The sequence below is a fragment of the Setaria viridis genome, chromosome 7, assembly GCF_005286985.2.
Source record: "Setaria viridis chromosome 7, Setaria_viridis_v4.0, whole genome shotgun sequence".
In the NCBI taxonomy this organism is placed as follows: domain Eukaryota; kingdom Viridiplantae; phylum Streptophyta; class Magnoliopsida; order Poales; family Poaceae; genus Setaria; species Setaria viridis.
In genome coordinates, this window is record NC_048269.2 from 25855212 (window position 1) to 25879043 (window position 23832).

Below are 23832 nucleotides of genomic sequence, written 5' to 3' on the forward strand. Positions count from 1 at the left end.
ACTTGTATAAGTTAGCCTGGAGAAAGCACAGGAAGGTATAGGAAGAGATACATGAACATAACTGGACAAGGGGGCTATGGAGAATGAGCAGTATCACTGAAATGGAAGAATTTGTGACACTATGGGACTTGGTCCAGAACACATCCTTTAGTGATGAGCCGGATGATATTGTTTGGCGCTGGACTTCAGATGGAATTACACTGCTAAATCTGCTTATGTGGTTCAGTTCAAAGGGTCATTTTGTTCCTTCAGAGCAAAAGATATCTGGAAGGCCCAAATGGAGGGAAAGCACAAATTTTTCGCCTGGCTGCTGTTGCAAACCAAAATTTTAACTGCTGATAAACTGTTGGCAAGGAATTGGCCTTGCAATCCAATTTGCCCTTTGTGTGAGGGGGCGCCTGAAACAGCAGTTCATATGTGTATTCAGTGTCCATTTGCGCTGCAGGTTTGGCAACTGGTCAGTAACTGGGCTACTGACAGGGTAGTTCTGCCGATGCCAAATGCCTCAATTCAGGACTGGTGGTCATCCTCACTGACAGCGATCGCGAAGGAAAAGAGGAGAAAAGAGGCAGGCATCCTAATCTACACGGCTTGGAATTTGTGGAAGGAGAGAAACAGAAGAGTTTTTGAAGGCAACAGATCCAATCCATGGCAGGTATTCTACCTGATCAAGGAGGAAATTCGAAAGAGGCATATGGCCTGTGGAGCAAGAGTTAATTAGTTTATTCCTAATGCACATGTTTGCAATGAGATTTGAGCTCAATGATCATCATGTAAAACACATAATGTAACCTGGACACTTTCTCTTCCTCTTATATGATATGGCAGTGCTCCTGCCCTTTACGTTTCAAAAAAAAGAAAAGAACTGCTAGCTCGCTAGGCCAGTGAAGTGGGTTATTTGTTAATTACATTTCATCTGTGCTCAACAAAGTTGACCCTAGCCTTGTGCACCCGAGATGCACAATCCAACGGAGGAAGATTGCAACCTGCTCTGAGATCTGTCTCCATTCATGCATGCATGCATGCACGGCCACCGTTTTGGCTGCCTATAAATACAGCAGCAACACAAGCTTCCACCCACACACAGCTCACACCACCACTTCTCATCCACTTCTCTCATCCCAGCTGTTGCAAAACCAAGAGCCCAAGAGATCAAGCTAGCCAGACACAGGCAAAAGAAGCAGCTATGGCTTCCAAGTCCCAGCTCCTGTCGTCCTTCCTTGCCATTGCCGCTCTCCCCTCGCTCCTCCATCCCTGCGCATCCCTCGAGTTCCACTTCCACCGCAAACTCTCCAGCTGGTCCGACGGCCGCGCGACGTGGTACGGCGCCGCTAATGGGGCTGGAAGCGATGGTATATCATACAGCCACAATACTGCTGCATGCCCAAACTTCGGCAGCATCAATTAACTGAAAGAATTCATATGCTTATACGTGTCTCAGCAAAACATGCATGATTGTACATGTAGGTGGCGCGTGTGGCTACCAGGGTGCCGTCGACCAGGCGCCGTTCTCGTCGATGATCGCCGTGGCCAACCCTTCCATCTACAAATCCGGCATGGGCTGCGGCTCGTGCTTCCAGGTTTGTCTAACTGTGCTCTGTAAGGTAGCTGACCTACCATGCACGGCATGGATTTTTCAGACGTATACATGCGTTGCCATATAATGCGAGCGAACTGGAAATTTTAACGTTGATGACGCAGGTGAAATGCACCGGTACTGACGCTTGCTCCGGCAACCCAGTGACCGTCGTCGTCACTGATGAATGCCCCGGCGGCGCGTGCCTGGACCTGAGCGGGACGGCGTTCGGCGCCATGGCGAAGCCCGGCCAGGCCGACCAGTTGCGCGCCGCCGGCGTCCTCCAAATCCAGTACACCCGGTAAGCATCCATACATGCAAATTAACACATCTACACGCTCGCTAGTTTGGCTAGCTTGTCGATCTATTCCAATTCTCCAAGGACCACCACACACACGGCACATGCACTGTTTCGGTAACCGCCATGCCACGAACTGTCCTTTGTGTACCCTTCTAATGGCGTTTGTCTCGACGACGAATGCACGTGACGTACACAGCGTGCAGTGCAGCTAGCCCGGCGTACAGTTAACCTTCGTCGTGGACGCCGGCTCGAACCCGAACTACTTCGCCGTGCTCATCAAGTACCTGAACGGCGACGGCGACCTCTCGGCCGTCGACCTCATGCAGACCGGCGCCGGGGCGGCGTGGACGCCCATGCAGCAGTCGTGGGGCGCCGTCTGGAAGTTCAACGCCGGATCGGCACTGCAGGCGCCCTTGTCCATCCGCCTCACGTCTAGCTCCGGCAAGCAGCTCGTCGCCAGCAACATCATCCCCGTCGGGTGGACGCCGGGCGCCGCCTACCAAGCAACTGTCAACTACTAATATCCATCGATTTCTAGGAATCGAGAGGACGATCTTGCCATTAAGCCATACATATAGCTATATACTGTTTGTGTCATTGTGTGTGGGACTCAACCAAGTCACCACAGTGGTTGCCTGCTTGTTTGTCAAAGCTGCAGCCGTATGTTAGCTTGATGTACACTATTGTGTATCAAGGAAAATAACGGCATGCACGAGGAAAGGAGGAGGCGCAGGTGTGTATCGAGCGTAGTTCTCCCCTCTTCGCCCCAAATGCCAATGTATTAACAAAATTTTTTTTGAATCGGACGGTAAGAGTTTTATTAGAAGAGGAGAAATAAAAAGTTAAAATACAACTTATCGCGGCCTCTTGAAAGGCGCACAACTGGAAAAAAAAGTAAAAAGCCTCCCCTCTTAAAATAAACAACACTGCTTACAGATGGGGGCGAAAAGGAATGCTAAGCTTCGTGTTGTAGGTCTTGGTTGATGCCCTGTGTTACCCATTGATATTGCCTGGCTTCTTCTTTGATTAGGAATGCCACATCCTTAAAAGGCTTGCTTTCCTGATTGAATGTTCTTCTATTTCTTTCTTTCTATATGTTCCACCAAAAATAAACGACAAGTCCATCGAAGTAGGATCTGTTCTGTTTTCCGATGAGCCTCCTACTTTGGTTCCACCAGTTGTAAATCAAGGATGTCTCATTCGCTGTCGGCAAGTGATGCAGACCGAACCATATAGCCAGACAGCTCCATACTGTGGTGGTGTATGTGCAGTCTTTACACAAATGTGTTGGTGTCTCCGGAGCCATATTGCATAGCTTGCAAATCGGGTCATTCGGCCAGTTCCGCTTTGCCAAATTATCTATCATTAGAATTTTCCTGTGTAGTAGTATCCAAGCAAAAATCCTGCATTTAGGTTCTGTTTTGGCCTTCCATATCGGGGTGATGTTGATTTTCCTTGTCCAGCCTTGGAACTGGATGAGGTATGCACTTTTTGTTGAGTATTCTCCATTCTTTGTCCAGCGCCACTTAATTTCATCTTCGTTTTTCGGATTGATTTGTTGCATCTTGATTTTCTCCCAAAGATTTACATATTCCTGATCTCATCTCCTGTTGTAAGTGGGGAAATTTGGTCTATCCAGTAGTTGTCCTGGAGTGCTTTGTGCACTATGAAGTTTCTACGTTTGGACCTTTGGAAAAGCAGTGGTGCTATGTTTTTTGGTGCTGTCCCATTTATCCGGGAGGAGTGCCAGAAGAGTGCTTTCCTGCCATTGCCCACCGTGACTACTGTTGATGCATTGAAAAGGTCCTTATCACTTTTGGTACAGAGGGTATCCAGTCCTTTCCATGGTCTATCTTCATTTTTCCACTGGAACTAACACCATCGTAGTCGCAGAGCTCGTGCTAGCCGTTCAATGTTAAGGACGCCTAGTCCCCCAGCTTTTTTGGTATGCATTTTGTTATCCAATTAACCAGGTGTGTCCACCATTTACTTTTTTCGGTTCCTCGCCCTTCCATAGGAAGCTCCTTCGCAAACGGTCTATTTGTTTTACCAACCATTTTTGCACCAGAAAAACCATGAGATGGTAGATAGGTTGTGAAGTTAATACGCTTTTTACAAGTGTCTTTCTTCCTGCCAGGGATAACATTTTCCCCTTCCATCCCGGTAGACGCCCACCAATTTCGTCTATGAGGAGTTGAAAGTCTACTCTTAGTTTGCGCGTATGCAGTGGAAGGCCCAAATACTTTCCTGGGAACGAAGACACCTTTCTTGGGAAATTTTTGTCGTGCATTGGATTGGGAAGATTTCCGTCTTGGTCATGTTGACCTTAATCCTGAGCAGTCGCCAAATAGCTGCAAAAGTTGCTTAATTCGTTGTAGTTCCGTTCAGTTTGGATTTGCAAATATTACTGCATCGTCAGCGTAAAGGGAGCATCGCAATTTTGCCACCCTTGGCAGGACTGGCTGGATGATGTTATTCACAGCCGCTAGTTCCATGATTCGGTGTAGTGGGTCAATTGCAATAATAAACAACATTGGTGACAGTGGGTCGCCCTGTCTTACTCCACTGGCATGTTTGAATTTTTTTCCTAGATTTCCATTAAGTAGCACTCTTGAAGATGATGTGGCTAAAAGTGTTGATATCCAATTTTGCCATTTCTAACCAAAGCCCAGTGCTTCCAAAGTCTCTAGCAGAAATGCCCAGTTTAGTGAGTTGAACGCTTTGGAGATGTCAAGTTTAATGAAAAGAGCCCTCTTTTTTGCTTTGTGTAAAGCCTTGATTACACTCTGGATGTACACGAAGTTGTTGTGAATACACCTTTTCTTAATAAATGCGCTTTGGCATCCCGAGATAAGATCATTCAATTTTAGCACTAGCCGATCAGCTAGGATTTTAGTGATTATTTTTGCTAGGCTGTTGATGAGACTAATGGGTCGGAAATCAACAACTCTTGTCGTGTCGTCTGTTTTAGGGATAGGACAATGCTTGCCTCGTTTATCAATTCTAGGCGGCGTGTCCTTAGGGAATGGAAGGCTTGCAATGCGTCGATGAGGTCTGCTCTTACTATGGGCCAACATTTCTTGTAGAACAGTCTTATGAATCCATCTGGCCCTGGTGTTTTCTCGGCCGGCATGCTCATGACGACTCGTTTGATCTCATCTAGCTCAAAAGGACTTTCCAGATCGGCTAGGTCATGGGCCTGGTACCCCAAGTTGACCCAGTTTAAACCTTGATTCTTTCTTGTGGTGTGCCCAGCAACTCGACGAAATGACTGTATATAGTTTCCTCTTTCTGTTGGTGGTCACTGGACTGTCCTTGTGCCGTAGTCAGTGTCGGGATGTGTAGTCTCCGCTTTCTATTATTTGCATGTAGCATGAATAATCTTGTGCAGGCATCCCCTTTATGTATCCATGTCAATCGAGAGTGCTGTCACGCTCAAGCATGCTAAACCGTCGCTAAGCCAACTGATCTAGCTTTTAGGTATTTGCGGAATTCTAGTTCCTTGACTGTGAGTGTTCTTTGTTCTTGTGCTGCATCTAGGAATACTAGGACTTCATTCGCTACGGCTAGCCGTAGTGCTAAATTTCCTAAGTTTTGTCTTCTCCATAATTTTAGATCTTTTGCCATTCTAGTAAGCTTTAAGTGGAGGTGTAAAATGGCGTCCTGTGTGTTAACCGACTGATTCCATGCTTCCTGCACGATAGCTGTGAATCCAGGTATGGTTACCCAATATGATTCGAATTGGAAGCCCATGTAGTTTTGTCTTTCAACGTCTCCGGTTAAGAAGAGCGGACAGTGGTCAGAGCCCCTAGTAGCTAGTGCTTGCAGGTCAACATTTGGAAAAAGGAGGTGCCATTCTAGCGTGCTGAAAAATCTGTCGATCCTTGTAAACGTTGGGTTTTCTTGCTCGTTACTCCATGTGTAACGCCTACCACGTAAGTCGATCTCCATCATCTGAGTCTCATCCAGACTTGTCTGAAGCTAGTCATAAGGTTCATGTTTAGTCTGTTGTTGCTTTTATCTTCTGCCTTGTAGATTAGGTTGAAATCCCCTATCATTAGCCATTCAGGGTGAGATTGATCCTTTAGGCTCTTCAACTCGTCTAGGAAAGCTAACTTGTCCTGTTTGCTCTGTGGCCTGCGCCTGTCAATGTCCAAGGTTTGTTGCTATCTTTCATGACGATGGTGATAGAAACAGTGTATTCCGTGGTGAAGCTGTTCTGGATAGTGAAGTGTTGTTCTGCTGCTGCTAGGAGAATACCTCCTCTCGTGCCTATCACTGGCAGAGCCGTAAAGTTTGTGGCAAATTTTGGTCCCAAGGTTTCAGAGACTAGGCGGGAATTCTAGTGGTGTATTTTAGTTTCCTATAGGCAAACGATTGTCGCTCCAGACGAGTAGACTACATTTCTAACTGTTGCTCTACTTGACACTACGTTGAGGCCTTGAACATTCCAACACAAGATGTTATAGTTTTTTTTTGTGACATTAGCCTTGATGTTGCAACTGGCACTAATATAAAGTCTATGATGCACGAAGATTACAAATGTAAGTCTATGATGCGCAGAGATTACAAATGTGCTGATAGACTGCATGGGACAAACAAGCATTGCACAAAAGGTGCCCCTACTACTTGGGCTCAACTGGGAGGCCCACCCGAGTGGTTTGGCGGGCCTCCCAATCACCTGCGTTGGGCCATTAGGCCACGGTCCTCTGAAGTCGCTGGCGCAATTTGCTAGGCTTTTAGAGATTACAAACCATGACAAGAAAAGATGTCTCTTGTCTAACATAGCTAACTTGAACAACTTAAACAACTACTACTACAGCTTGATGCATATTTAGGCCTCCTGCACCTGTTCTACTGTGGTCGGGCTTGGAGCAATCTTGCTGTTTTGCTTCTTGCGCTTGGGCTGGTTGCCGTGCTCCACCAGGGTCCTAATTGCCTCCTTCTTCATGTCATTCAGTGGTTGTGGAAGGTGTTTTGCAAGTTGGTTAGCATCAGGAATATTTAGGCGATAGTTCTCCTAGTTTAGTGATGAGTACTTGCTGTGCTATTTGAATCGTGTCTCTGCCTGGGTTCAGCTTTGCTTTGGTTGCTATTCTAGTGCTCTTTCTTTGTGCTGTGGTTGATTGGGGATGTGCATCAACTGGTGGGATGGGGTTCTTGCTTGGTGGAGTGCTTAACAGAGGAGCAGCCGGTTTGCAGGAGATAAACTCAATAAATGTGGCTAGATCATCCATCCTGTTTTGGCCTGCATCGGCTGTTTGGGTGCAGTCATTGCTAGGAGCTGTGCTGTTGTGATTTTCAAGGGGTTGCAATGTAGTATCTGGGGAGCTTAAGGATGTTGTTTGTGCATCTATATGAGGGGTCTCATCTGTCTGTAATGCAATGACTGGAGAGGTTGTGGTGGTTGTTTATGTATCTTCTTTAGCGTGTGTTTCGGTGTTGTTTACACTAGCAGGGAAGTGAGCTGCAAGTGAAGGTTTAGAACCAACCTGCAGGGTGCTGTCGGTGTGCATTTCTCCCATTGTTGGTTCCTCTGTTCCTCCCACTCCTACCGGCGATGAGATTGGCGACTAGTCTGGTTCTACTGCAAGCATCTCCAGGATGAGGCTCTCCTTTGATGGGTGGCCTGCATAAGAATGAATGTTGCAGCATTCATCACACATGGGGTCTGTCTACTCATCCATTCTAAGCATGGCAGCAGTATGGAGGAAGTGATCATTACTGGGTTCATAAGCAGAGGCTGGCTCACCCATGATCTGGACGAGCGGGTTGGCAAAGGTGACCCTCTAGTCGGTGCGTTTCTTCCTCCAGATTGTTCGTGCCTCCAGGAGAGGGGAACAGGGGCCAGTTGCGGCCAGATGACCTCTGTTGTCACTCCTATGCCTGTTTGTACTGTAGCAGTCCTCCACCGCTCCCCTGTATTATGTCATCCTTCCCCAAGAGGATTGGCTTCTCTGGCACCTTACCCCACGGTGGAAGTTTTCGTCATGGTCGCCGTGGTCGTCCTTGCGGGGGCGGTACTCACGGCCGTGGCGGTCGTCGTGGCCCTGTCCACGGCGCCGCTCGCCCAGGGAGTTCGGCGCTCCATAGTTCCAGAGGAACTCGCGCCGTGGCTCTCTATTTGCTTCCCTGTCGAGTCTGTCGTTGAAGGAGAGGTCTTCAACGATGTCGAGGTGGATGTGGAGCTTGTAGTCATAGCCGCTCTTGTATCCTCTTGGTCGGTTGTGCCGGAGGTCACCAATGTCTTGCTCCCTATCAGGATCCGAAATGGTCAGCAGTACCTTCTTGGGGATTTTTCTCGGGTTGGCACACCATGCCCACAGGTCGTAGGTGCGCGTGCAGTCCTGGCGGCGTGAGTGGCCCTTGATGAAGTGGATGGCACAGTTGGGGATGATCTTGTCCAACACCTCTTCTGATCAAGTGTGCACGGGCATCCCCTCAATGTGGAGCCGCACACGGAAATACAACATGCTCTCCGTCGCCCCGCACCGCTCAGTCCATGGCTCGAAGTTGAAGATTTTGCTCTGGTGCGGGACCTCTCAGTGGTGCATGGCGCGGTGGTAGGCGCGGTTGTCGGCGAAGAAGATGATGTACTGCTCAGGGAAGTGCTTGGCAACCTTGACATCGTGGCAACTAATGGAAAGCTTCTCCTCTGTTCTGCCTCGTCAGGTTGGTGAAGTTGGTGCTCCTGTCTTGAATTCCCATCCAGCTTGCGCCACCAGTATGATGGTTTGACAACCTGGAAGCCATGGTCGTCGATGAGGTTGGAGATCTTTGTGCTGTCCCTTGGCAATCTTGGTGATGGATGCAGGCCTTTCTTGTCCAACAGTGATGTGGTACCTTCCCGTGGAGCAGAGGCATGGCCATTGATTGCTTGTACCGGCGAGCTGCCCTTCTTCATTGAGCTTCTTCTCCCATCTGCACTGAGCGTTGTCTGCACCGGATGCTGCTGTTGTTGTAGTGATGGCTATCTCGCGCCCTGTTCCATCGCTTCAATAGCTTCAATGCCCTTCCCCTTTACTGCCTCTATAAATCTCCTCTTCTCTGCCTGCGGATTCTGCTTATTGAATGCTGCGCTGAGTTCAATGTCTGCTAGCGGATATGGAGCGATTCCTTGGCAGCTAATCCTTTGAATGATGTCCAATGTTAGCGGGTTGTTGCCAGTGATGCTGCCCTTGAGCCCTGCATCACTCTGTGTCGCCATGAATGGTGCTTGTACCTGGAGATCTTGCACTAGATCCGGGAGGATGAAGATCGTCTCCACCTGGGCTTGGGTCTTGGTAGGCATGTTGCCCTGTTTCTGCATCTCCTTCGGTTGCGCAAAGCTCGCCGCTGTGGGCTTTGGGGTGGCCGCGTCGCCTTCTTGGTCGGACCATTTCTCGGGCTCGAACTCTTGCGTCCTGGGCTGGTTTGTTGCGAGGGGACTTTATGGGTGTAGATCGGCGTTGGCCGCCGCTGGATCCGGTGTAGCTGGGGGAGGGGAGGGGGACGGGTTGGGGGGATCTGGGTGGGTAGGGCGTTGGGTCGCAGTCGCCATGGGCGCCGCTGCTCGGGGTTGGTAGAGGGGTGGGAGCCATCACAACCTCTTATTCAGTTCCATTTCTATGTATTAACAATTCAATCATGTGTAATTGCAGCTCCCTCTGTTTCATGGTGCACTCCGTGTCCTTTCCGATTCCATCTTATTTCTGTCATTTTAAAATTACTTGCAATTATTACCGGGAGAAAACACTAGCTACATGATGTCGATAAATCTAAAGATATGCTAGGCCATACAGATGACGTAGCTACCACGGTACCACATAGAGATCTTTGTTTTTCAAATGGGCCGGCCTTTAGGTTAGATTAGGGAAGTCAACATGGATCAAAGCCATGTAATGAGTTTTTATTGAGGACCAAACCTTCATTCCATGGTACTAACGTGTCCTATGAGATCTGTATACTCCATAATCTCCATGAGAGGTTGTTGACGGGTGTGGTGCTAAGGACTTGTGGAACAATATCATGTTTGTATCAGGCTATGTTATACAAGTATGTTATACAAGTGAGGATATTGTTCTCTTTGGGTGATACTCCCTCCATCCCATATTATTATCCGTTTTAACTTTTTTTTACCGAAGTCAATAGGGAAAATCCAAATCTTTTATATTTTTATTCCATATCTGTTTAATTAGTTCCCATGGGGAGTGTAATTAACCCAGGCCTGCCGGATGCTACTCGGATGCTCTAACCGCTAGGCTTAGAGGCCCTTCCGTCGTTTTGACTTTTTTTAGATATGTAACTTTTAATGTGTACATAAATATATATTAAGTTTAGATACATAGTAAAAGTTATGTACCGGAAAATTTTGGACGGAGGGAGCAGTTCCTAACCACTTATCTTTCTAAAGCCTAATTTGCTATCCATCTTTAACTAAGAAGGTTGTACAATATACAAACTCCCATTTTATCTTTACAAGACTAGCCCAAAAGTGAGTTCACGTTCTTCCATTGGACTTGTGAAAGCGGCTTAAAAAAATAATTATGATTCAAAAACTTTGAATCGGTTTTATTTCGTTCAAAAACTTCATATCGGTTTTGCTTCGTTGATTGTATACCTTGATTGGGGGTGTAAAGGTTGGTTGCAACTCAAACAAATATAAACCGATTTTTTCTGGATGCGCAAAAAAAATCGACTGTAGTCCTAAATGAATATAGCCGACGTCGTCAGCTAACTGCCCCCTTGTTGTACTAAAATTATGAAAAGTACCCGAAATTAAGCACGAAAGCACATGTAGGTACGTACCAGTACGAACAATGATGAGATCAGAGCGAGTCATCATTTGACGAACTCATGAGTTTAACAAATCAAGAGCTCACAAATTGCGCAAATATTTAGGCCTAACAGTTCGACTTCTGGAATTGTAACACATGCTCAACCGACGCGAACTACCCTGCGTTATTTGTTTATCCGAAGCTCACTATTTGACCCACAATATATGAGCTCCCACACCCTTGAAATGACAAACAAATTGCCACGTTCATCCCGCAGCTGCATGTGCACGTATTTTTCTCTGACGTCTGTACGTCGTGATCCCTCTAAAACCATCTCCTAGCTGCTACATATAACACCCCCAAGGACCCAGTCGAGCTTCAGAGACCAAAACAAGCTTAGCAATCCTAGCTAGCAGCTGCTCCATACACGCCCTCTCCACAGGAGGAGGAGAAAATCAATGGCTGCTCGAGTTGCATTCCGAATTGTGGCATTCGCCGTGCTGCCAGTCCTGTCCCTGCTCCTTGTAAGCCCCATTTCCTGCTACGGGAATCCGAGGTCGTCCATGTCTCCTCGGAACTACACCACCACCAGCCGGTACGCCACCTCGGTGCCGGCCAAAGCCGCCGGCGGGTGGTCCTCGGGCGGCGCGACGTGGTACGGCAGCCCTTACGGCGCCGGCAGCGACGGTAAGTAGTATACGGCATTGATCAATGCAGGTGAAGCGTAGTAGTGACTGCTCCTGTAATGGTATGCTGGTTTCATTGCAGGCGGGGCGTGCGGTTATCAAGGTAGCGTCAGCCAGCGGCCGTTCTCGTCGTTGATAGCCGCCGGCGGCCCTTCCCTTTTCAAGAACGGCAAAGGCTGCGGCGGATGCTATCAGGTTGGTTAGTGGTATGAGGGCACTGTTAGTTTATTGTGTGTTCAAGTGTGCATTCTCTTTCTAACCACTATAATTTTTGTGCGTACTGCATGTTGTGGTAATACGAAGATCAAGTGCACCGGCAACAGAGCCTGCTCCGGCCGGCCAGTGACCGTCACCATCACCGACTCCTGCCCCGGCGGGCTGTGCCTCGCCGGGCCGGCGCACTTCGACATGAGCGGCACGGCCTTTGGCGCCATGGCCAGCCGTGGCATGGGCGATCGCCTCCGCGCCGCCGGAATCCTCAAGATCCAATACAAGAGGTGCAATACATTGAGTTTCAACTGAAGATTCTAGTGAAAAAAATCGATTTACGCACACCAGTGGTGTAACGAAGCTTGCTGCCTTTTCGTATAGGGTGCCGTGCAACTACAATGGCATGGGAATCTCCTTCAAGGTTGACGCGGGCTCCAACCCATTCTACCTCGCCGTGCTGATCCAGTACGAGAACGGCGACGGTGACCTCGCCGCTGTGCACATCATGCAGCAGGGCGGCGGCGCCTGGACGCCGATGCAGCACTCGTGGGGCGCCATGTGGCGCGCCAACTCCATCACGGGCAAGCCTCTGCGCGCCCCCTTCTCGGTCCGGCTCACCTCGGGCGCCGGCAAGGTGCTCGTCGTCAGGAACGCCATACCCGCCGGTTGGCGCGCCGGTAGGACCTACCGGTCCAAGGTGAACTACGGCACCTAAGGCATTAGTGCAGAGTGATTGTTTTTTTTTCGGAATGCAGAGTGATTAGGTTAATGATGTTCCGGTCTGTGAGCTCTTGCCTTGCCAATTGTCAAAAGCAACTGTTCATGTGGATCGGAAAATGCGAGAGACGATGGTGTAAAATTTCTTCCCATGTTCCCTGCACGGCCATTTGCACTTGAGTCATGAGTGTCGTTTTGTCCATCTCTAAAGCAGAGACTGTAACCTTGGAATCAGAATGCTGTTTAGTGATACCAAGACATTAATTTTCAAACCAACTAAGCTTAGCAAGTTACTTACGTGCCATGTGACCCTATAGTAGTTATCGCATCTCCCAACCAAGATCGTCCAGGAGCTACGCGAACTGCCATGACCTGCAACTTTCTCACCATCTGCTCCTCTCGTGATACACAGTTGGTGCCTCACCACCAAACTCCAGACGCCACTGCCCCCATTGTCTTTACCAACCAGTTTGTGACCGCAAATATTGTCGGTGACCGCTACGGTTGTGCTTTTGGGGAGACGAAAGGTGTGAGTTTTTCCCTTCTGATTTTGAGATTTGGCGTTGAAAGTTTGGGAGACTTTATAGTTGGACAGTTGGGTTTTTCTAGTTCAGACATCAGGAGTTTTTTTTTCTTCAAAACAATGTGAGTTCAGAATTGTTTTTTTTTTCCTTCGCCAAAGTCTGTCCCTTAATCCCATTCTTGTCCTAGTTTAAATTTCACCCAGCACTATTTAGTCCTCAAATAAACTCCAGTACTATTCAGAAGATGTCCCTAAACTTAGCGGATACAAATAGCATGATCCTATAGATCAACTCTAACGAATTCTTTTTAAACTATTCCTAATTAGACACAACATCCGGGCCCGGTTGCAGAAAGACAAACTGCTCGCTCGTCCTCTCTCTATAAAAAAAATAGAAATAGAAAGCGACTTACTAGAATAAGGCCCAGGGCTCTTGGATGGGCCTTAGCTCGGCCAACAGTTACAACGGCCGTATCTGTTTGTGCAGCCGAGTAGCACACAGGCCGTCAAGAGGAGAAAGGGAAACATACCGGGCCGGGGAAGCCGGGCGGCCGTGATCCATGCGTTTTTTTTATTTGGTCACTAGGCCACACAACACCGGCAATCCTATCCATCTTCCAAAAAATGGATAACTAAACGTCTGTAACCCAGCAGTAGTCCAATAGGTAGCCCATAACGGTCCAACAAACTATCTCAACATTTTGGATGAACTATCTCAACATTTTTTATAGAAAAGTTTGTGAATGTAAAAAAATGTTGAGAAAAAAATGTTAGTGAGTGGAAAAAAAATTGGTGTAGGTAAAAAATTATTGAGCAGAATATAAAAAAGTTAGGGAAAAATGTTGGTAGAAGTCAGACTTTTGTAAAAAATGTTGATGAGTGTCAACATTTGTTGATGGATGTTAAAAAAAATTTTGTTCATAAGCTTATACGGGCTTTAAAGATGCTGTCATAGGAGCTCCAACGCAACACAGCTCCATCACGATTCACCCGCCACCACCCCACATGATTGGACGCGACCGCGACGCGGCCCCGGCGAGGCGGCGACCCACTGTGCCCGCGTTCGTAAGCGCATGGCGCCCGGAGCCGGCCTAGACCGAGACGCACGTTAGCGCCTAGCAGAATTCTCGCGGAGGGGATGAGGTCGCGCGGTTGGGGACAGGACCGGCAAGGCCGCCAGGATCGCGGCAACCTGCTGGTGCTGCTGCTCGTTGCAGCGTGACGGGACGGCTCCGCGGCTGCCGTGCGATTGGAGGAGCGGGGCGGGCACGGGCACGAGCGGAGCGGAGCGCGGTCGTGACTTCGGGTGGAGTTGATTGGAGGGCGACGAGATTTCTGGCGGTCCCGCCCGGTTCATCTGGGAAGGCGGCGGGGACTAGTTGACCGGTCTCGGGATTGGCAGGCGTAGCCAACTGAAATAACGGCCGTTTTGACTTTGCATGCTCATCAGATACGGATCACCTCGGACCTGCGCCCCAGCTGCAAGCCCCTGGTCGTTCTAGCCACTTGCTGTGTGGTGTTGCACCACCACGAACTCATGCCTGGATGAATTAGAACATACCCTCTATCTGGTACACTACACACTGGTACTCATGTGATCTGAAAGTTACAGGAAAACATGCATGTACACCATGCCTTACGAACCAGAATCGAGGTAAATTCTCTAAATTAAATCAGGTTTACAGTGGGACGGTGATAGCTCAATCTATAGGAAGGCAAAACTGAGAGCTGGAATTGCCATATTCCACAGATCATCATCAGATCGAGGATCAGACAAGTGAACTACACACAAAAGGACCGGCCGGCCTAATGCTTCTACTAGCTCCCTAGGTCAGTTAAGCGGCTGATTATTAATTACTCCTTTTCATCTCTGCGCTCAGCATGTTGACTCTAGCCATGTGCAGGCGATCATGCACAAATCCAACAGGGGAAGCAACCACTGAGATCTGTCTCCATGCATGCATGCATGCCCACAGTTCGGGCTGCCTATAAATAGACCCGCAGAACAAAGCTTCATTCCACACACAAGCTTCTCATCTACTTGCCTCCTCTCCTAGCTACTACACAAATCCTTGTGCAAGTGAAACCAGGAGATCAGCAGCCAGAGACAGGGAAGAAACAGCTAGCTATGGCTTCCAAGTCCCAGCTTCTGCTCTTCATTGCGGTTGCAGCGATCGCCTCGCTCCTCCATCCTTGCGAATCCATCGAGTTCCATCGGAAGCTCTCCAGCTGGTCCAGCGACGGCGGCGCGACGTGGTACGGCGCCGCTACTGGGGCTGGAAGCGATGGTATGTTCTGTTCTGTGTCACAGTACTATATTCTGCCTAAACTATTGGCTCATTTCTCAACGACATGCTGAATACACGTAGGCGGGGCTTGTGGCTACCAGGGTGCCGTCGACCAGGCGCCGTTCTCGTCCATGATCGCCGCCGGCAACCCTTCCATCTACAAATCCGGCAAGGGCTGCGGCTCTTGCTACCAGGTGCGTACATATATGTTGTAAAGTTTGCTGGATGGGGTACCATGCACAATGCACCAGCAACTATATGCGTGTTGCCATCTAATTAACGTGATAGGAAATGTTCAACGTTGGCTCAGGTGAAATGCACCGGTAATGACGCTTGCTCCGGCAACCCAGTTACCGTCGTCATCACCGACGAATGCCCCGGCGGCGGCGCGTGCTCGAACGAGCCGGTCCACTTCGACATGAGCGGGACGGCGTTTGGCGCCATGGCGAAGCCCGGCCAAGCCGAGAAGCTGCGCGCCGCCGGTGTCCTCCAAATCCAGTACTCCCGGTAAGCATCCATGCACGCTAACGCAACTACACATCCACGTACGTGGTATCACACACAGAGCCACGTAACGAACTGTCTTTTAATTTCTTACAACGATGCGCGTGATGTTGTGTACAGCGTGCAGTGCAGCTGGCCCGGAGTACAGCTAACCTTCGTCGTGGACGCCGGCTCGAACCCGAACTACTTCGCCGTGCTCATCAAGTACCTGAACGGCGACGGCGACCTCTCGGCCGTCGACCTCATGCAGACCGGGGCCGGGGCGGCGTGGACGCCCATGCAGCAGTCGTGGGGCGCCGTCTGGAAGTACAACGCCGGATCGGCACTGCAGGCGCCCTTGTCGATCCGCCTCACGTCCAGCTCCGGCAAGCAGCTCGTCGCCAGCAACGTCATCCCCGTCGGCTGGAAGCCGGGCGCCGCCTACCAGTCGGCGGTTAACTACTGATCGATATATAGCCACAACGTTGTGTGTCGAGTGCGCGAATAATATCTGCGCACTGTTTGTGTGTTTGTACTTGCAAGTGATCATTGCGACAGTGGTTGCATGATTTGCAAAGCTTGCAAGTAATAAAGGCAAGAGGCAGAGGAGGAGGCGCTACTAGTATAGTTCTCCCCTCTTCGCCGCTAGATAGCGCCGATGTGTTGGTACGTGTGTTAAGTGTGTCTGTGTGTGTATCATTGTTTGTAATGGCAGCTCAGTATTACTGCTTAATGGAGAACTGATAATGAGTGGTAATAATGAGTGCTGTGTGTTTGCTTAATGCATACTCCCTCTGTTTCATAGTGAAGTAGCTCGTTCAAGGTATATGTCGTGAGTGTTAATCATTAAATTTTTTGTCTGGACATATACTTTTGAATAACTTACATCCATTAACAACAAAAGTTAGCAAATATTGTGTTGCCGCCATAGTAGAATGTATGCAACCAGATTATTGCACGAACTGCGAATTTTGTGTAGCTCAGTTGGTTAGATTCAGGGGCGGAGCTTATTACAGACAAAAGGGGGCCATGGCCCCCCTGCCCATACTAATTCTTCACTAAATAAACAGTAAAAATGGCATGTAGACTAATGTTTAGTGCACATTTTGATAGATTGGCCCCCCTGCTTTGTCGGTCAAGCTCCGCAACTAGTTAGATTGTTGCGGTGAAACATGTCTATCCGGGATTCCAGGCTATGGTTTTTGAGTTAGCGCAGGCGCTCAAATAAGAACGATGATGGAACATTGCCATCTCTTTTTTGGTGGGACATGTTCATTCTTGTACTATGTTTTCAGGAAAAATATGAAAAGTGTAATAGAAAATAATCACCATGAAAAAGTACTTCAATGTTTATGAAAGACACAAAAAAAAGTGCTAACAAACCTGTACGTGAGTTTGGGCCTATATTTCCTATTACATACTTGGTTTCTGGCCCATATATTAGTTGGGCTTACACAGTTTGGGCCTCTCTAAGAAAACGAGTATAAGAACCGGTTGGTTTCAAACCCATGGCCCACTCGGAGCTCGGGTCAAAGGAATGCACGTGCAGAAATATGAACAGAAGCTCAGAGTCAGAGCTGACAACTCGTCCCACTCGCTAAACAGACTCCAATCCAAACCCCCAAAAGCGTTCTTCGAACCAGCAATCACGGACCAAACCGAGCAACGTGCGTGCACATCGCAAAGTCAAATAGACGCGAAATTTTGCCCGCCGGCTCAACACCCTGCATGCTCCAATCGCGGCGGCGACCCCTCCCCCAACTCTAACTAACGAAACGAAAGTGACGCGCGGCGTGCGCCGCGGTTCGGGGGATCGGGATCGGCAACGTCTGAGTCGCAGCGGCTGCTCACAAGTCACAACCAGGGCCGGAGCGGGACCGAGAGCTCTCGGCACCGATCGATCCACGGCTCCGTTGCGGCGGAGCGGGGCGCACGCCGTCCCAACTCCAAACTTATCCACGGATCAGTCCGTATAATATGACCCGGGCGGATATTAGCGGGTGGCACGTACGGTTCGACGACGTGCACGGGCGGCTTCTTTTTTTTAACGTACGGAGTACAAATCCGATACGCTCATACGCATATACCAACTCTACACAACAGTACGTACGCAATGATGAGTGCAACCATTTCGATCACGAACGCACGTTGCAAACAGAATCACAAATGTCCGGGGGGTAGGAGGGCGTGATCACCTCCGGATCAGCCGACTCGGCTCAGTTGACCTTCCATGCATAATAAGCTCGCTATTTCTTTCTCCCCAAATCATGCCCGCACGTTCGCCTCAATAATGCAAACCGAACACACATATTTGCTGTCACGTCCGGAACCCCCAAAAACATCCTATATATACACCTGCCCAACCCGAGCTATTCAACAGGCTCCGAGCTAGCTGACCTCGCAAGTCCCGGCTTCTCTCGATCAAGCCGTAGCCCCGGCTTCTCTCGATCCATATCGCCGATCAAGCAGGAGACGCTCGATCAATGGCCAGTACTACTAGTCGTCGTCCAAGCGCACTCCGGTTTGCCGTGGTCGCCGCGGCCTCAGTGATCCTATCGCTTGTTGCGAGCCCCGTCTCCTGCGACGACGGCGCTCCGGAGCCCATGGTTGATCACTCGCGGCAGCGGAACGACACCGCCAGCAGGAGGAACCTCTGGGCGCCGGCCCGCGGCTACGGCTGGTCCTACGGCGGCGCGACGTGGTACGGCAGCCCCTATGGCGCCGGCAGCGACGGTGAGATTTTTGTTACCACCAAGCATACATATGTTCCGCGATGCATTGGACTTGGACGATTTGGGCAAAACATATGGATTCAGGACGGCCTTCATTTCGTTAGTAACCTGTTCGTTCCGATTGGTGCAGGTGGCGCGTGCGGTTACCAAGGCGCCGTCAGCCAGCGCCCGTTCAAGTCGATGATCGCCGCCGGCGGGCCTTCCCTCTTCAAGAACGGCCAAGGATGCGGCGCATGCTATCAGGTCAGCATATCCCTGTCGGCACTACACGATTATACTGGATTGGAGTTTTTTTTTCGTGTCTACTACCATCAAAGTGCGAAGTTACGTGTAATTGTTCCCCTGACTGGCTGACTAAAAGTAAATAAATGTGCAGATTAAGTGCACCGGCAACAGAGCCTGCTCCGGCCGTCCAGTGATCGTCACCATCACCGACTCCTGCCCCGGCGGTGCCTGCCTCGCCGAGTCGACGCACTTCGACATGAGCGGCACGGCCTTCGGCGCCATGGCCAACCACGGCATGGCCGACCGCCTCCGCTCCGCCGGAATCCTCAAGATACAATACAAAAGGTGCCATTTCGTTTTAACTGACAGTAATTCTAGTGAACTTATTTATGCACAACACGACTAGTGATGTACTGAAGGTGCGGCGTGGCATTGTCTTTGCATTGTGCAGGGTGCCTTGCAAGTACAGCGGCATGGCCATCACCTTCAAGGTGGACGCGGGCTCCAACCCCTACTACCTCGCCGTGCTCATCATGTACGTGAGCGGCGAGGGTGACATCTCCAAGGTGGACATCATGCAGGCCGGCTGCAACTCGTGGACGCCGATGCAGCAGTCGTGGGGCGCCGTCTGGCGCGTCAACTCAAACAACGGCCAGCCGCTGCGCGCGCCCTTCTCCGTCCGCATCACCTCGGGCTCCGGCAAGGTGCTCGTCGCCAGGAACGCCATCCCCGCCAGGTGGGGCGCCGGGGCGACCTACAGGTCCACGGTGAACTACGGCTACTGAGGCGGTGTGACCGGCCGGGTAGGAGTGTTCCAAGTTTAGTGCCCCCATTTGCGATGTCTTGCCTAGTCAGTCGTGGAATGAGTTTAGTATGTGCGTCCGGGAAACGCGAGAGGCCGCGTTAGAAGAGGAGGTTTGGTATGTGTACGTGTTCTTCCCTCCACGGCCCAGTTGTTGGACCTGTGTGTTTCCCTAGTGATGTTCCGGTGTCTCCAGTGCAGGAACTGCAGAACTGGAGTTGCAGCTATATAGTTGCAGCACTATCAAATGTGTGCTGATGCACCAAAGTATTAAGAGTTATCTCCTATCTTTCGTTTAGAACAAAGATATGGCAATACAGAGTGTTAAGTGCTTGTGCTATGAAAGTGGCGCAGTTTTATGCATCATTTTATTGGCTGATACAGCATCTAGAATGATTTAATTGTTCTATGGAATGACACTGAGTATTGATCATGATGGTGTAAAGCCGTGTTATTGTGGGATGATAGCCTAAGTAGTTTCCAACCATAAAGTTGTTTTTGGATAATTTGTCCACGCCCCAATACATTCTTTTTAGATGACACCCCAATACAAGGGTGGGCATGTTCCACATATAATCCATTAATTTCAAGTGCAATGGGTTTATTCGTGAACCCACATAAAGTCCACTTCGAGTGTAGTGGGTTTGTTCATGAACCCGCACACAGGGCATTTCAACTAGACAAACAAACCCATTTGTATCCCTACCCACTCATGAAAGAATCCACCTATGATGCTGCCATACACATCACCTAGGACACTAGTGCAGAATCTCCATGTGCAGATAGTTCTAACAATTTACTTAAATGCCATGATAAATATTCGGTTGCAAATTTAAGAACCTTCACTATAGTCCGAGGGCTCTAGAACTGATCGTGGAAATGCATTTGAAGAGCCGGTTTTAGATTTTGTTGGACTGGTGCCTGTTGGGCACCAACTCCTGGACTTGAGGGAGAAATTTTTAGGTCCTGTCTTTGTTAGGTGCACCTGCAATGGTGGCACTATCACTAGTAGAAATATGAGCATTCGTCCTTCACGTTAGTATCGGACGACGTGCGAAATTAGTACCGGGTAGAAATTTTCGGTCCTCAGAGGCCTTTTAATATCGGGCAATAACACTGACCGGTACTAAATGGTAAAATTCGCGTGACTTGGGACTTGCGACGATGTGCGTGTGCGGGGACCTCCCGGCTGTTCGTCAATTTTTTCTTCATTTTTTGGGCGCAAAGCTGTACTAAATGTGCCATTTAGTACTAGGCATTTTGGCCAGTACTAAATGGCGTGGCATTTAGTACTAAACAAGTGGTAGCAGTCAAGGGTCCAATACTAAAGGGGGTTACTTATCGGTGTTTTATACCCGGCAACCTACCGAGGGTTATCCCAAGGTAGTAGATTTGTTAGTGGGGGATCGTCGACCTGGAACTTGAAGGTAAAAGTGATGACACAAGACACAGATTTATACAGGTTTGGACCACCAGAGTAGCATAATACCCTACGTCCTGTTTGGGAGGTTGTATATTGCGCCCTGTGCTTGGGTGTTGTGTAGCCTGATTGTTGGCTATTGATGATGGTTCCGGACTCTGTTGATCTAAGCTCCTGATCTAGATAGCCCTACCCTCCTTTATATACTCAGTGGGTAGGATTACTAGTCGGTTACAAGGAGGAGTCCTAGTAGGATTACATGGTACGAGTCCTAGTAGGATGTTAGAGGAATTCTAGTAGGAGTCCGTCTTCTTCCTCCCTTACGGGTACTGAGGATCTATCCTCGACATTACTGACCAATACTAAAGGTCGATTCTCCAGTAGTGTATTTTTGCTTCCTTGTTCAATATAGGTTCAACGCAAGGAAGCGACATTAATGGTGCCACTGTACCTGGCAATGGTGATGTTGTCTAGGGCCTTGTTTAGTTGCCCAATTTTGGGGTGTCAAAATTACTGTAGCAACACTGTAGCGTTTCGTTTGTATTTGTGAATTATTGTTCAAATATTGACTAATTAGGCTCAAAAGATTCATCTCGCAAAGTACAACAAAACTATGCAATTAGTTTTTGATTTCGTCTACATTCAGTACTCCATGTATGTACCGCAAGTTTGATGTGATGGGGAATCTTCTTTTTGTATAGTGCCAAAGTTAGGATTTTGAAGTGAACTAAACATGGCCTAGAGTTCAATGAATTTTCTGAAACTGAATGTTATTTTTGTGCCACAACGTTGCCACATGATATCAAGTTGTTATTCTTCAGTAATAATCAAAGGTTGTGTGCTTCCTAACTAGGCATATGTCGGGAGTGAACTTGGAATGATTATGTTATCTTCCTGTAATTGTCTAAGATCAATAAAAGCTTCCTTTGAAAAAATAAATAATTTGGGGCATTTCCACCATCGGCCCAATATGAAAACGGTGTGCATAAATGACATAGTCATAGTTGGATTTAGGCACTAGTGGACTGTGATAATTGCTTATTTGTAAGTTTGGTTGAAGCCTAAAAACCGCCACTAGTAATATATTCGATCCAAATTTGTGTTTGTATTATGAAAACTAATAACATTTTCATACAAAGTTGGATAGAGACTACTTTTATAGAAAACAAATTATAGCCTTCATTAGATGTATATTCTTGCAGTGGACAAATTATTTTTTTATTTGGAGTCTTCTTGATGCCCACAATTTGGTTTGTAGTTAGTTTGGAATTCATAACATGTTGAGATCCACTTTCTTTTTGTCATGGTTCTCTCCTAATCGGATGTCATATTACAAAAATATTGAAACTTACAATAATACCATATGCTTTACATCACTAAAAAGAATGATTAACATATTGTATACAAAACGTATTCACGGGATTATTTCAAATATTGGATGTAATAAGAATGGTAACACAAAAAAAATTGGTGACATATAAATTATGAGATCTAATAGCTTTAATGATAACACTATAATATATGCAATTCTTAAGTTGATTAATGTGGAAGGCATGAAAAAGCAAAGTGTATGTTTACATTTGTAGTGGATAGTAAAATTTAAAAATATTCGTGAAAAATGGATGTAGAAAATTCTTACAGAAAAAGTGTAGTTCCCAATAAGTTCTACAACTCTGTATAGTTGATAACCTTTTCATTTGGAGTCATTTATATGTCCAAATATAACATTTGAATTTCAGCCAATCTCGTGGTCAACATAGATGAAGGTTAGGTAGTGTGGCTAGGGGGTACCACATGCAATCACAATGGCACAGGATCAAGTGTATGCTACAACATGAATAACATTTTTGTATATTTAATTTAAATATATAAAATGGTGTGATGACTTGCCCGAGAGCCTTTGAGTGTAAAAATATATTGTCTATTTTTTATGCATTGAAAATATCATATATTTTTTAAATAATAGCATAGTCATACGTTGGTATGTGACTAGAACCGTAAGTGAAAACCAACATTTTATATTAACTCCCAAAGTAGTTTTGATAATGTTGATTTCCACAAATGTATGATTACATTCGGTCGCAAAACTGAATAAAATAGTTATAAATAGTTTGTTAATTTTGATAAACATTTTGTGACCTAGTACATATGAAGTATTAAACAAATTTCGTTAATATTTTGATAGACTAAATTCAACATTTATTCAAACTATTTGAATAGTTTCAATAAACTAGTTCAACATTTTACGTGAAAATGTTGAGGTAGTTGATATATAGTAGTGTATATCAAATTAGTTGAACACTATTCAAAATGTTGAAATGTTACATTCTAAATATTTATCTTTTAAAAGCAAAAACAATAAGTAACATATATGCATATGAGATCCCATTTTATTGAATTTATTCTAAACAACATGGTGGTTCAAAAGGATCAAATGAAAATCGACTCACAATTTGAGAGCGAAAATGAATTTCAAGTTTGAGATCCAAAATAATTAATCACCCACCTATCCCCTCCAATCAAATTATTATAGCACATGTCACGCACCTGGTTGGTTGGTTTGTTCTCCGAACTCATATCGGCCCTCTGTTTACTATGTAGCACTAATCTCATCAAATACTGGGAGGTATGTAGACTAAAATCTTGTTGAAGATGGATAGGACTTCCCTCTGTTTACTATGTAGCACTAATCTCATCAAATACTGGGAGGTATGTAGACTAAAATCTTGTTGAAGATGGATAGGACTTCCGCACTTGGCAAGGTGTTGTACTCACGTATCGTGTCAATGACTTACTATGTCCTTGATGAATGGAAGGTAAAATGATTATCAATTCAGGCAATATCTCAAGCTGAAGATGGTGATTCAATTCGCGCTAATCAAATCGTGTGGCTCATTTTTTTTTCTAAACTGTCGTCAGCCGGAAATCTGCCTAGCTTGTATTGATAGAGAGAAGAGGGTTTCAAAGAATTTTACGACTAATAAAAAGAATAAAAACACAACGCGGCGGAAGTGACAGCAAGACCAACACCACCACAACAAAAAACCATGAAAACCCACCGAATGCACCTTTCACATCGCAGCAACAAGCACGAGCGAGCAAGAGGGGTCTCC

At 47.4% G+C, this 23832-nt stretch overlaps 3 protein-coding genes and 1 pseudogene across 3 annotated transcripts; all 4 read left to right on the forward strand.

The window, feature by feature from the left end:
* Positions 1 to 1047: 1047 nt before the first annotated feature.
* Positions 1048 to 2597, forward strand: LOC117865037 (expansin-B18-like; annotated as a pseudogene).
* An 8306-nt stretch (positions 2598 to 10903) lies between these two features.
* LOC117865036 (expansin-B5) lies at positions 10904 to 12522 on the forward strand. The gene is made up of 4 exons (XM_034749113.1): positions 10904 to 11320; positions 11402 to 11514; positions 11623 to 11816; positions 11911 to 12522. The coding sequence occupies exons 1-4, from the start codon at positions 11092 to 11094 to the stop codon at positions 12242 to 12244; spliced, it is 870 nt and encodes a 289-aa protein (XP_034605004.1). The 5' UTR covers positions 10904 to 11091; the 3' UTR covers positions 12245 to 12522.
* Positions 12523 to 14807: 2285 nt separating this feature from the next.
* On the forward strand, positions 14808 to 16322 carry LOC140220091 (expansin-B18-like). The gene is made up of 4 exons (XM_072295209.1): positions 14808 to 15057; positions 15139 to 15251; positions 15368 to 15564; positions 15682 to 16322. Exons 1-4 carry the CDS (start codon positions 14898 to 14900, stop codon positions 16004 to 16006), a joined length of 795 nt encoding a protein of 264 aa, XP_072151310.1. The 5' UTR covers positions 14808 to 14897; the 3' UTR covers positions 16007 to 16322.
* Positions 16323 to 17735: 1413 nt separating this feature from the next.
* On the forward strand, positions 17736 to 19665 carry LOC117864798 (expansin-B5). The gene is made up of 4 exons (XM_034748890.2): positions 17736 to 18273; positions 18403 to 18515; positions 18649 to 18842; positions 18949 to 19665. The coding sequence occupies exons 1-4, from the start codon at positions 18024 to 18026 to the stop codon at positions 19280 to 19282; spliced, it is 891 nt and encodes a 296-aa protein (XP_034604781.2). The 5' UTR covers positions 17736 to 18023; the 3' UTR covers positions 19283 to 19665.
* Positions 19666 to 23832: the final 4167 nt, after the last annotated feature.

What these genes read in the sequence shown, in the direction of transcription:
- LOC117865036 (XM_034749113.1), top strand. Translation starts at nt 11,092, where the DNA reads ATGGCTGCTCGAGTTGCATTCCGAATTGTGGCATTCGCCGTGCTGCCA. An exon ending in TTACGGCGCCGGCAGCGACG is followed by an intron (nt 11,321 to 11,401) that starts GTAAGTAGTATA and finishes GTTTCATTGCAG; the next exon opens with GCGGGGCGTGCGGTTATCAA. An exon ending in GCTGCGGCGGATGCTATCAG is followed by an intron (nt 11,515 to 11,622) that starts GTTGGTTAGTGG and finishes GGTAATACGAAG; the next exon opens with ATCAAGTGCACCGGCAACAG.
- LOC140220091 (XM_072295209.1), top strand. Translation starts at nt 14,898, where the DNA reads ATGGCTTCCAAGTCCCAGCTTCTGCTCTTCATTGCGGTTGCAGCGATC. An exon ending in TACTGGGGCTGGAAGCGATG is followed by an intron (nt 15,058 to 15,138) that starts GTATGTTCTGTT and finishes GAATACACGTAG; the next exon opens with GCGGGGCTTGTGGCTACCAG. An exon ending in CTCCAAATCCAGTACTCCCG is followed by an intron (nt 15,565 to 15,681) that starts GTAAGCATCCAT and finishes TGTTGTGTACAG; the next exon opens with CGTGCAGTGCAGCTGGCCCG.
- LOC117864798 (XM_034748890.2), top strand. Translation starts at nt 18,024, where the DNA reads ATGGCCAGTACTACTAGTCGTCGTCCAAGCGCACTCCGGTTTGCCGTG. An exon ending in CTATGGCGCCGGCAGCGACG is followed by an intron (nt 18,274 to 18,402) that starts GTGAGATTTTTG and finishes CGATTGGTGCAG; the next exon opens with GTGGCGCGTGCGGTTACCAA. An exon ending in GATGCGGCGCATGCTATCAG is followed by an intron (nt 18,516 to 18,648) that starts GTCAGCATATCC and finishes ATAAATGTGCAG; the next exon opens with ATTAAGTGCACCGGCAACAG.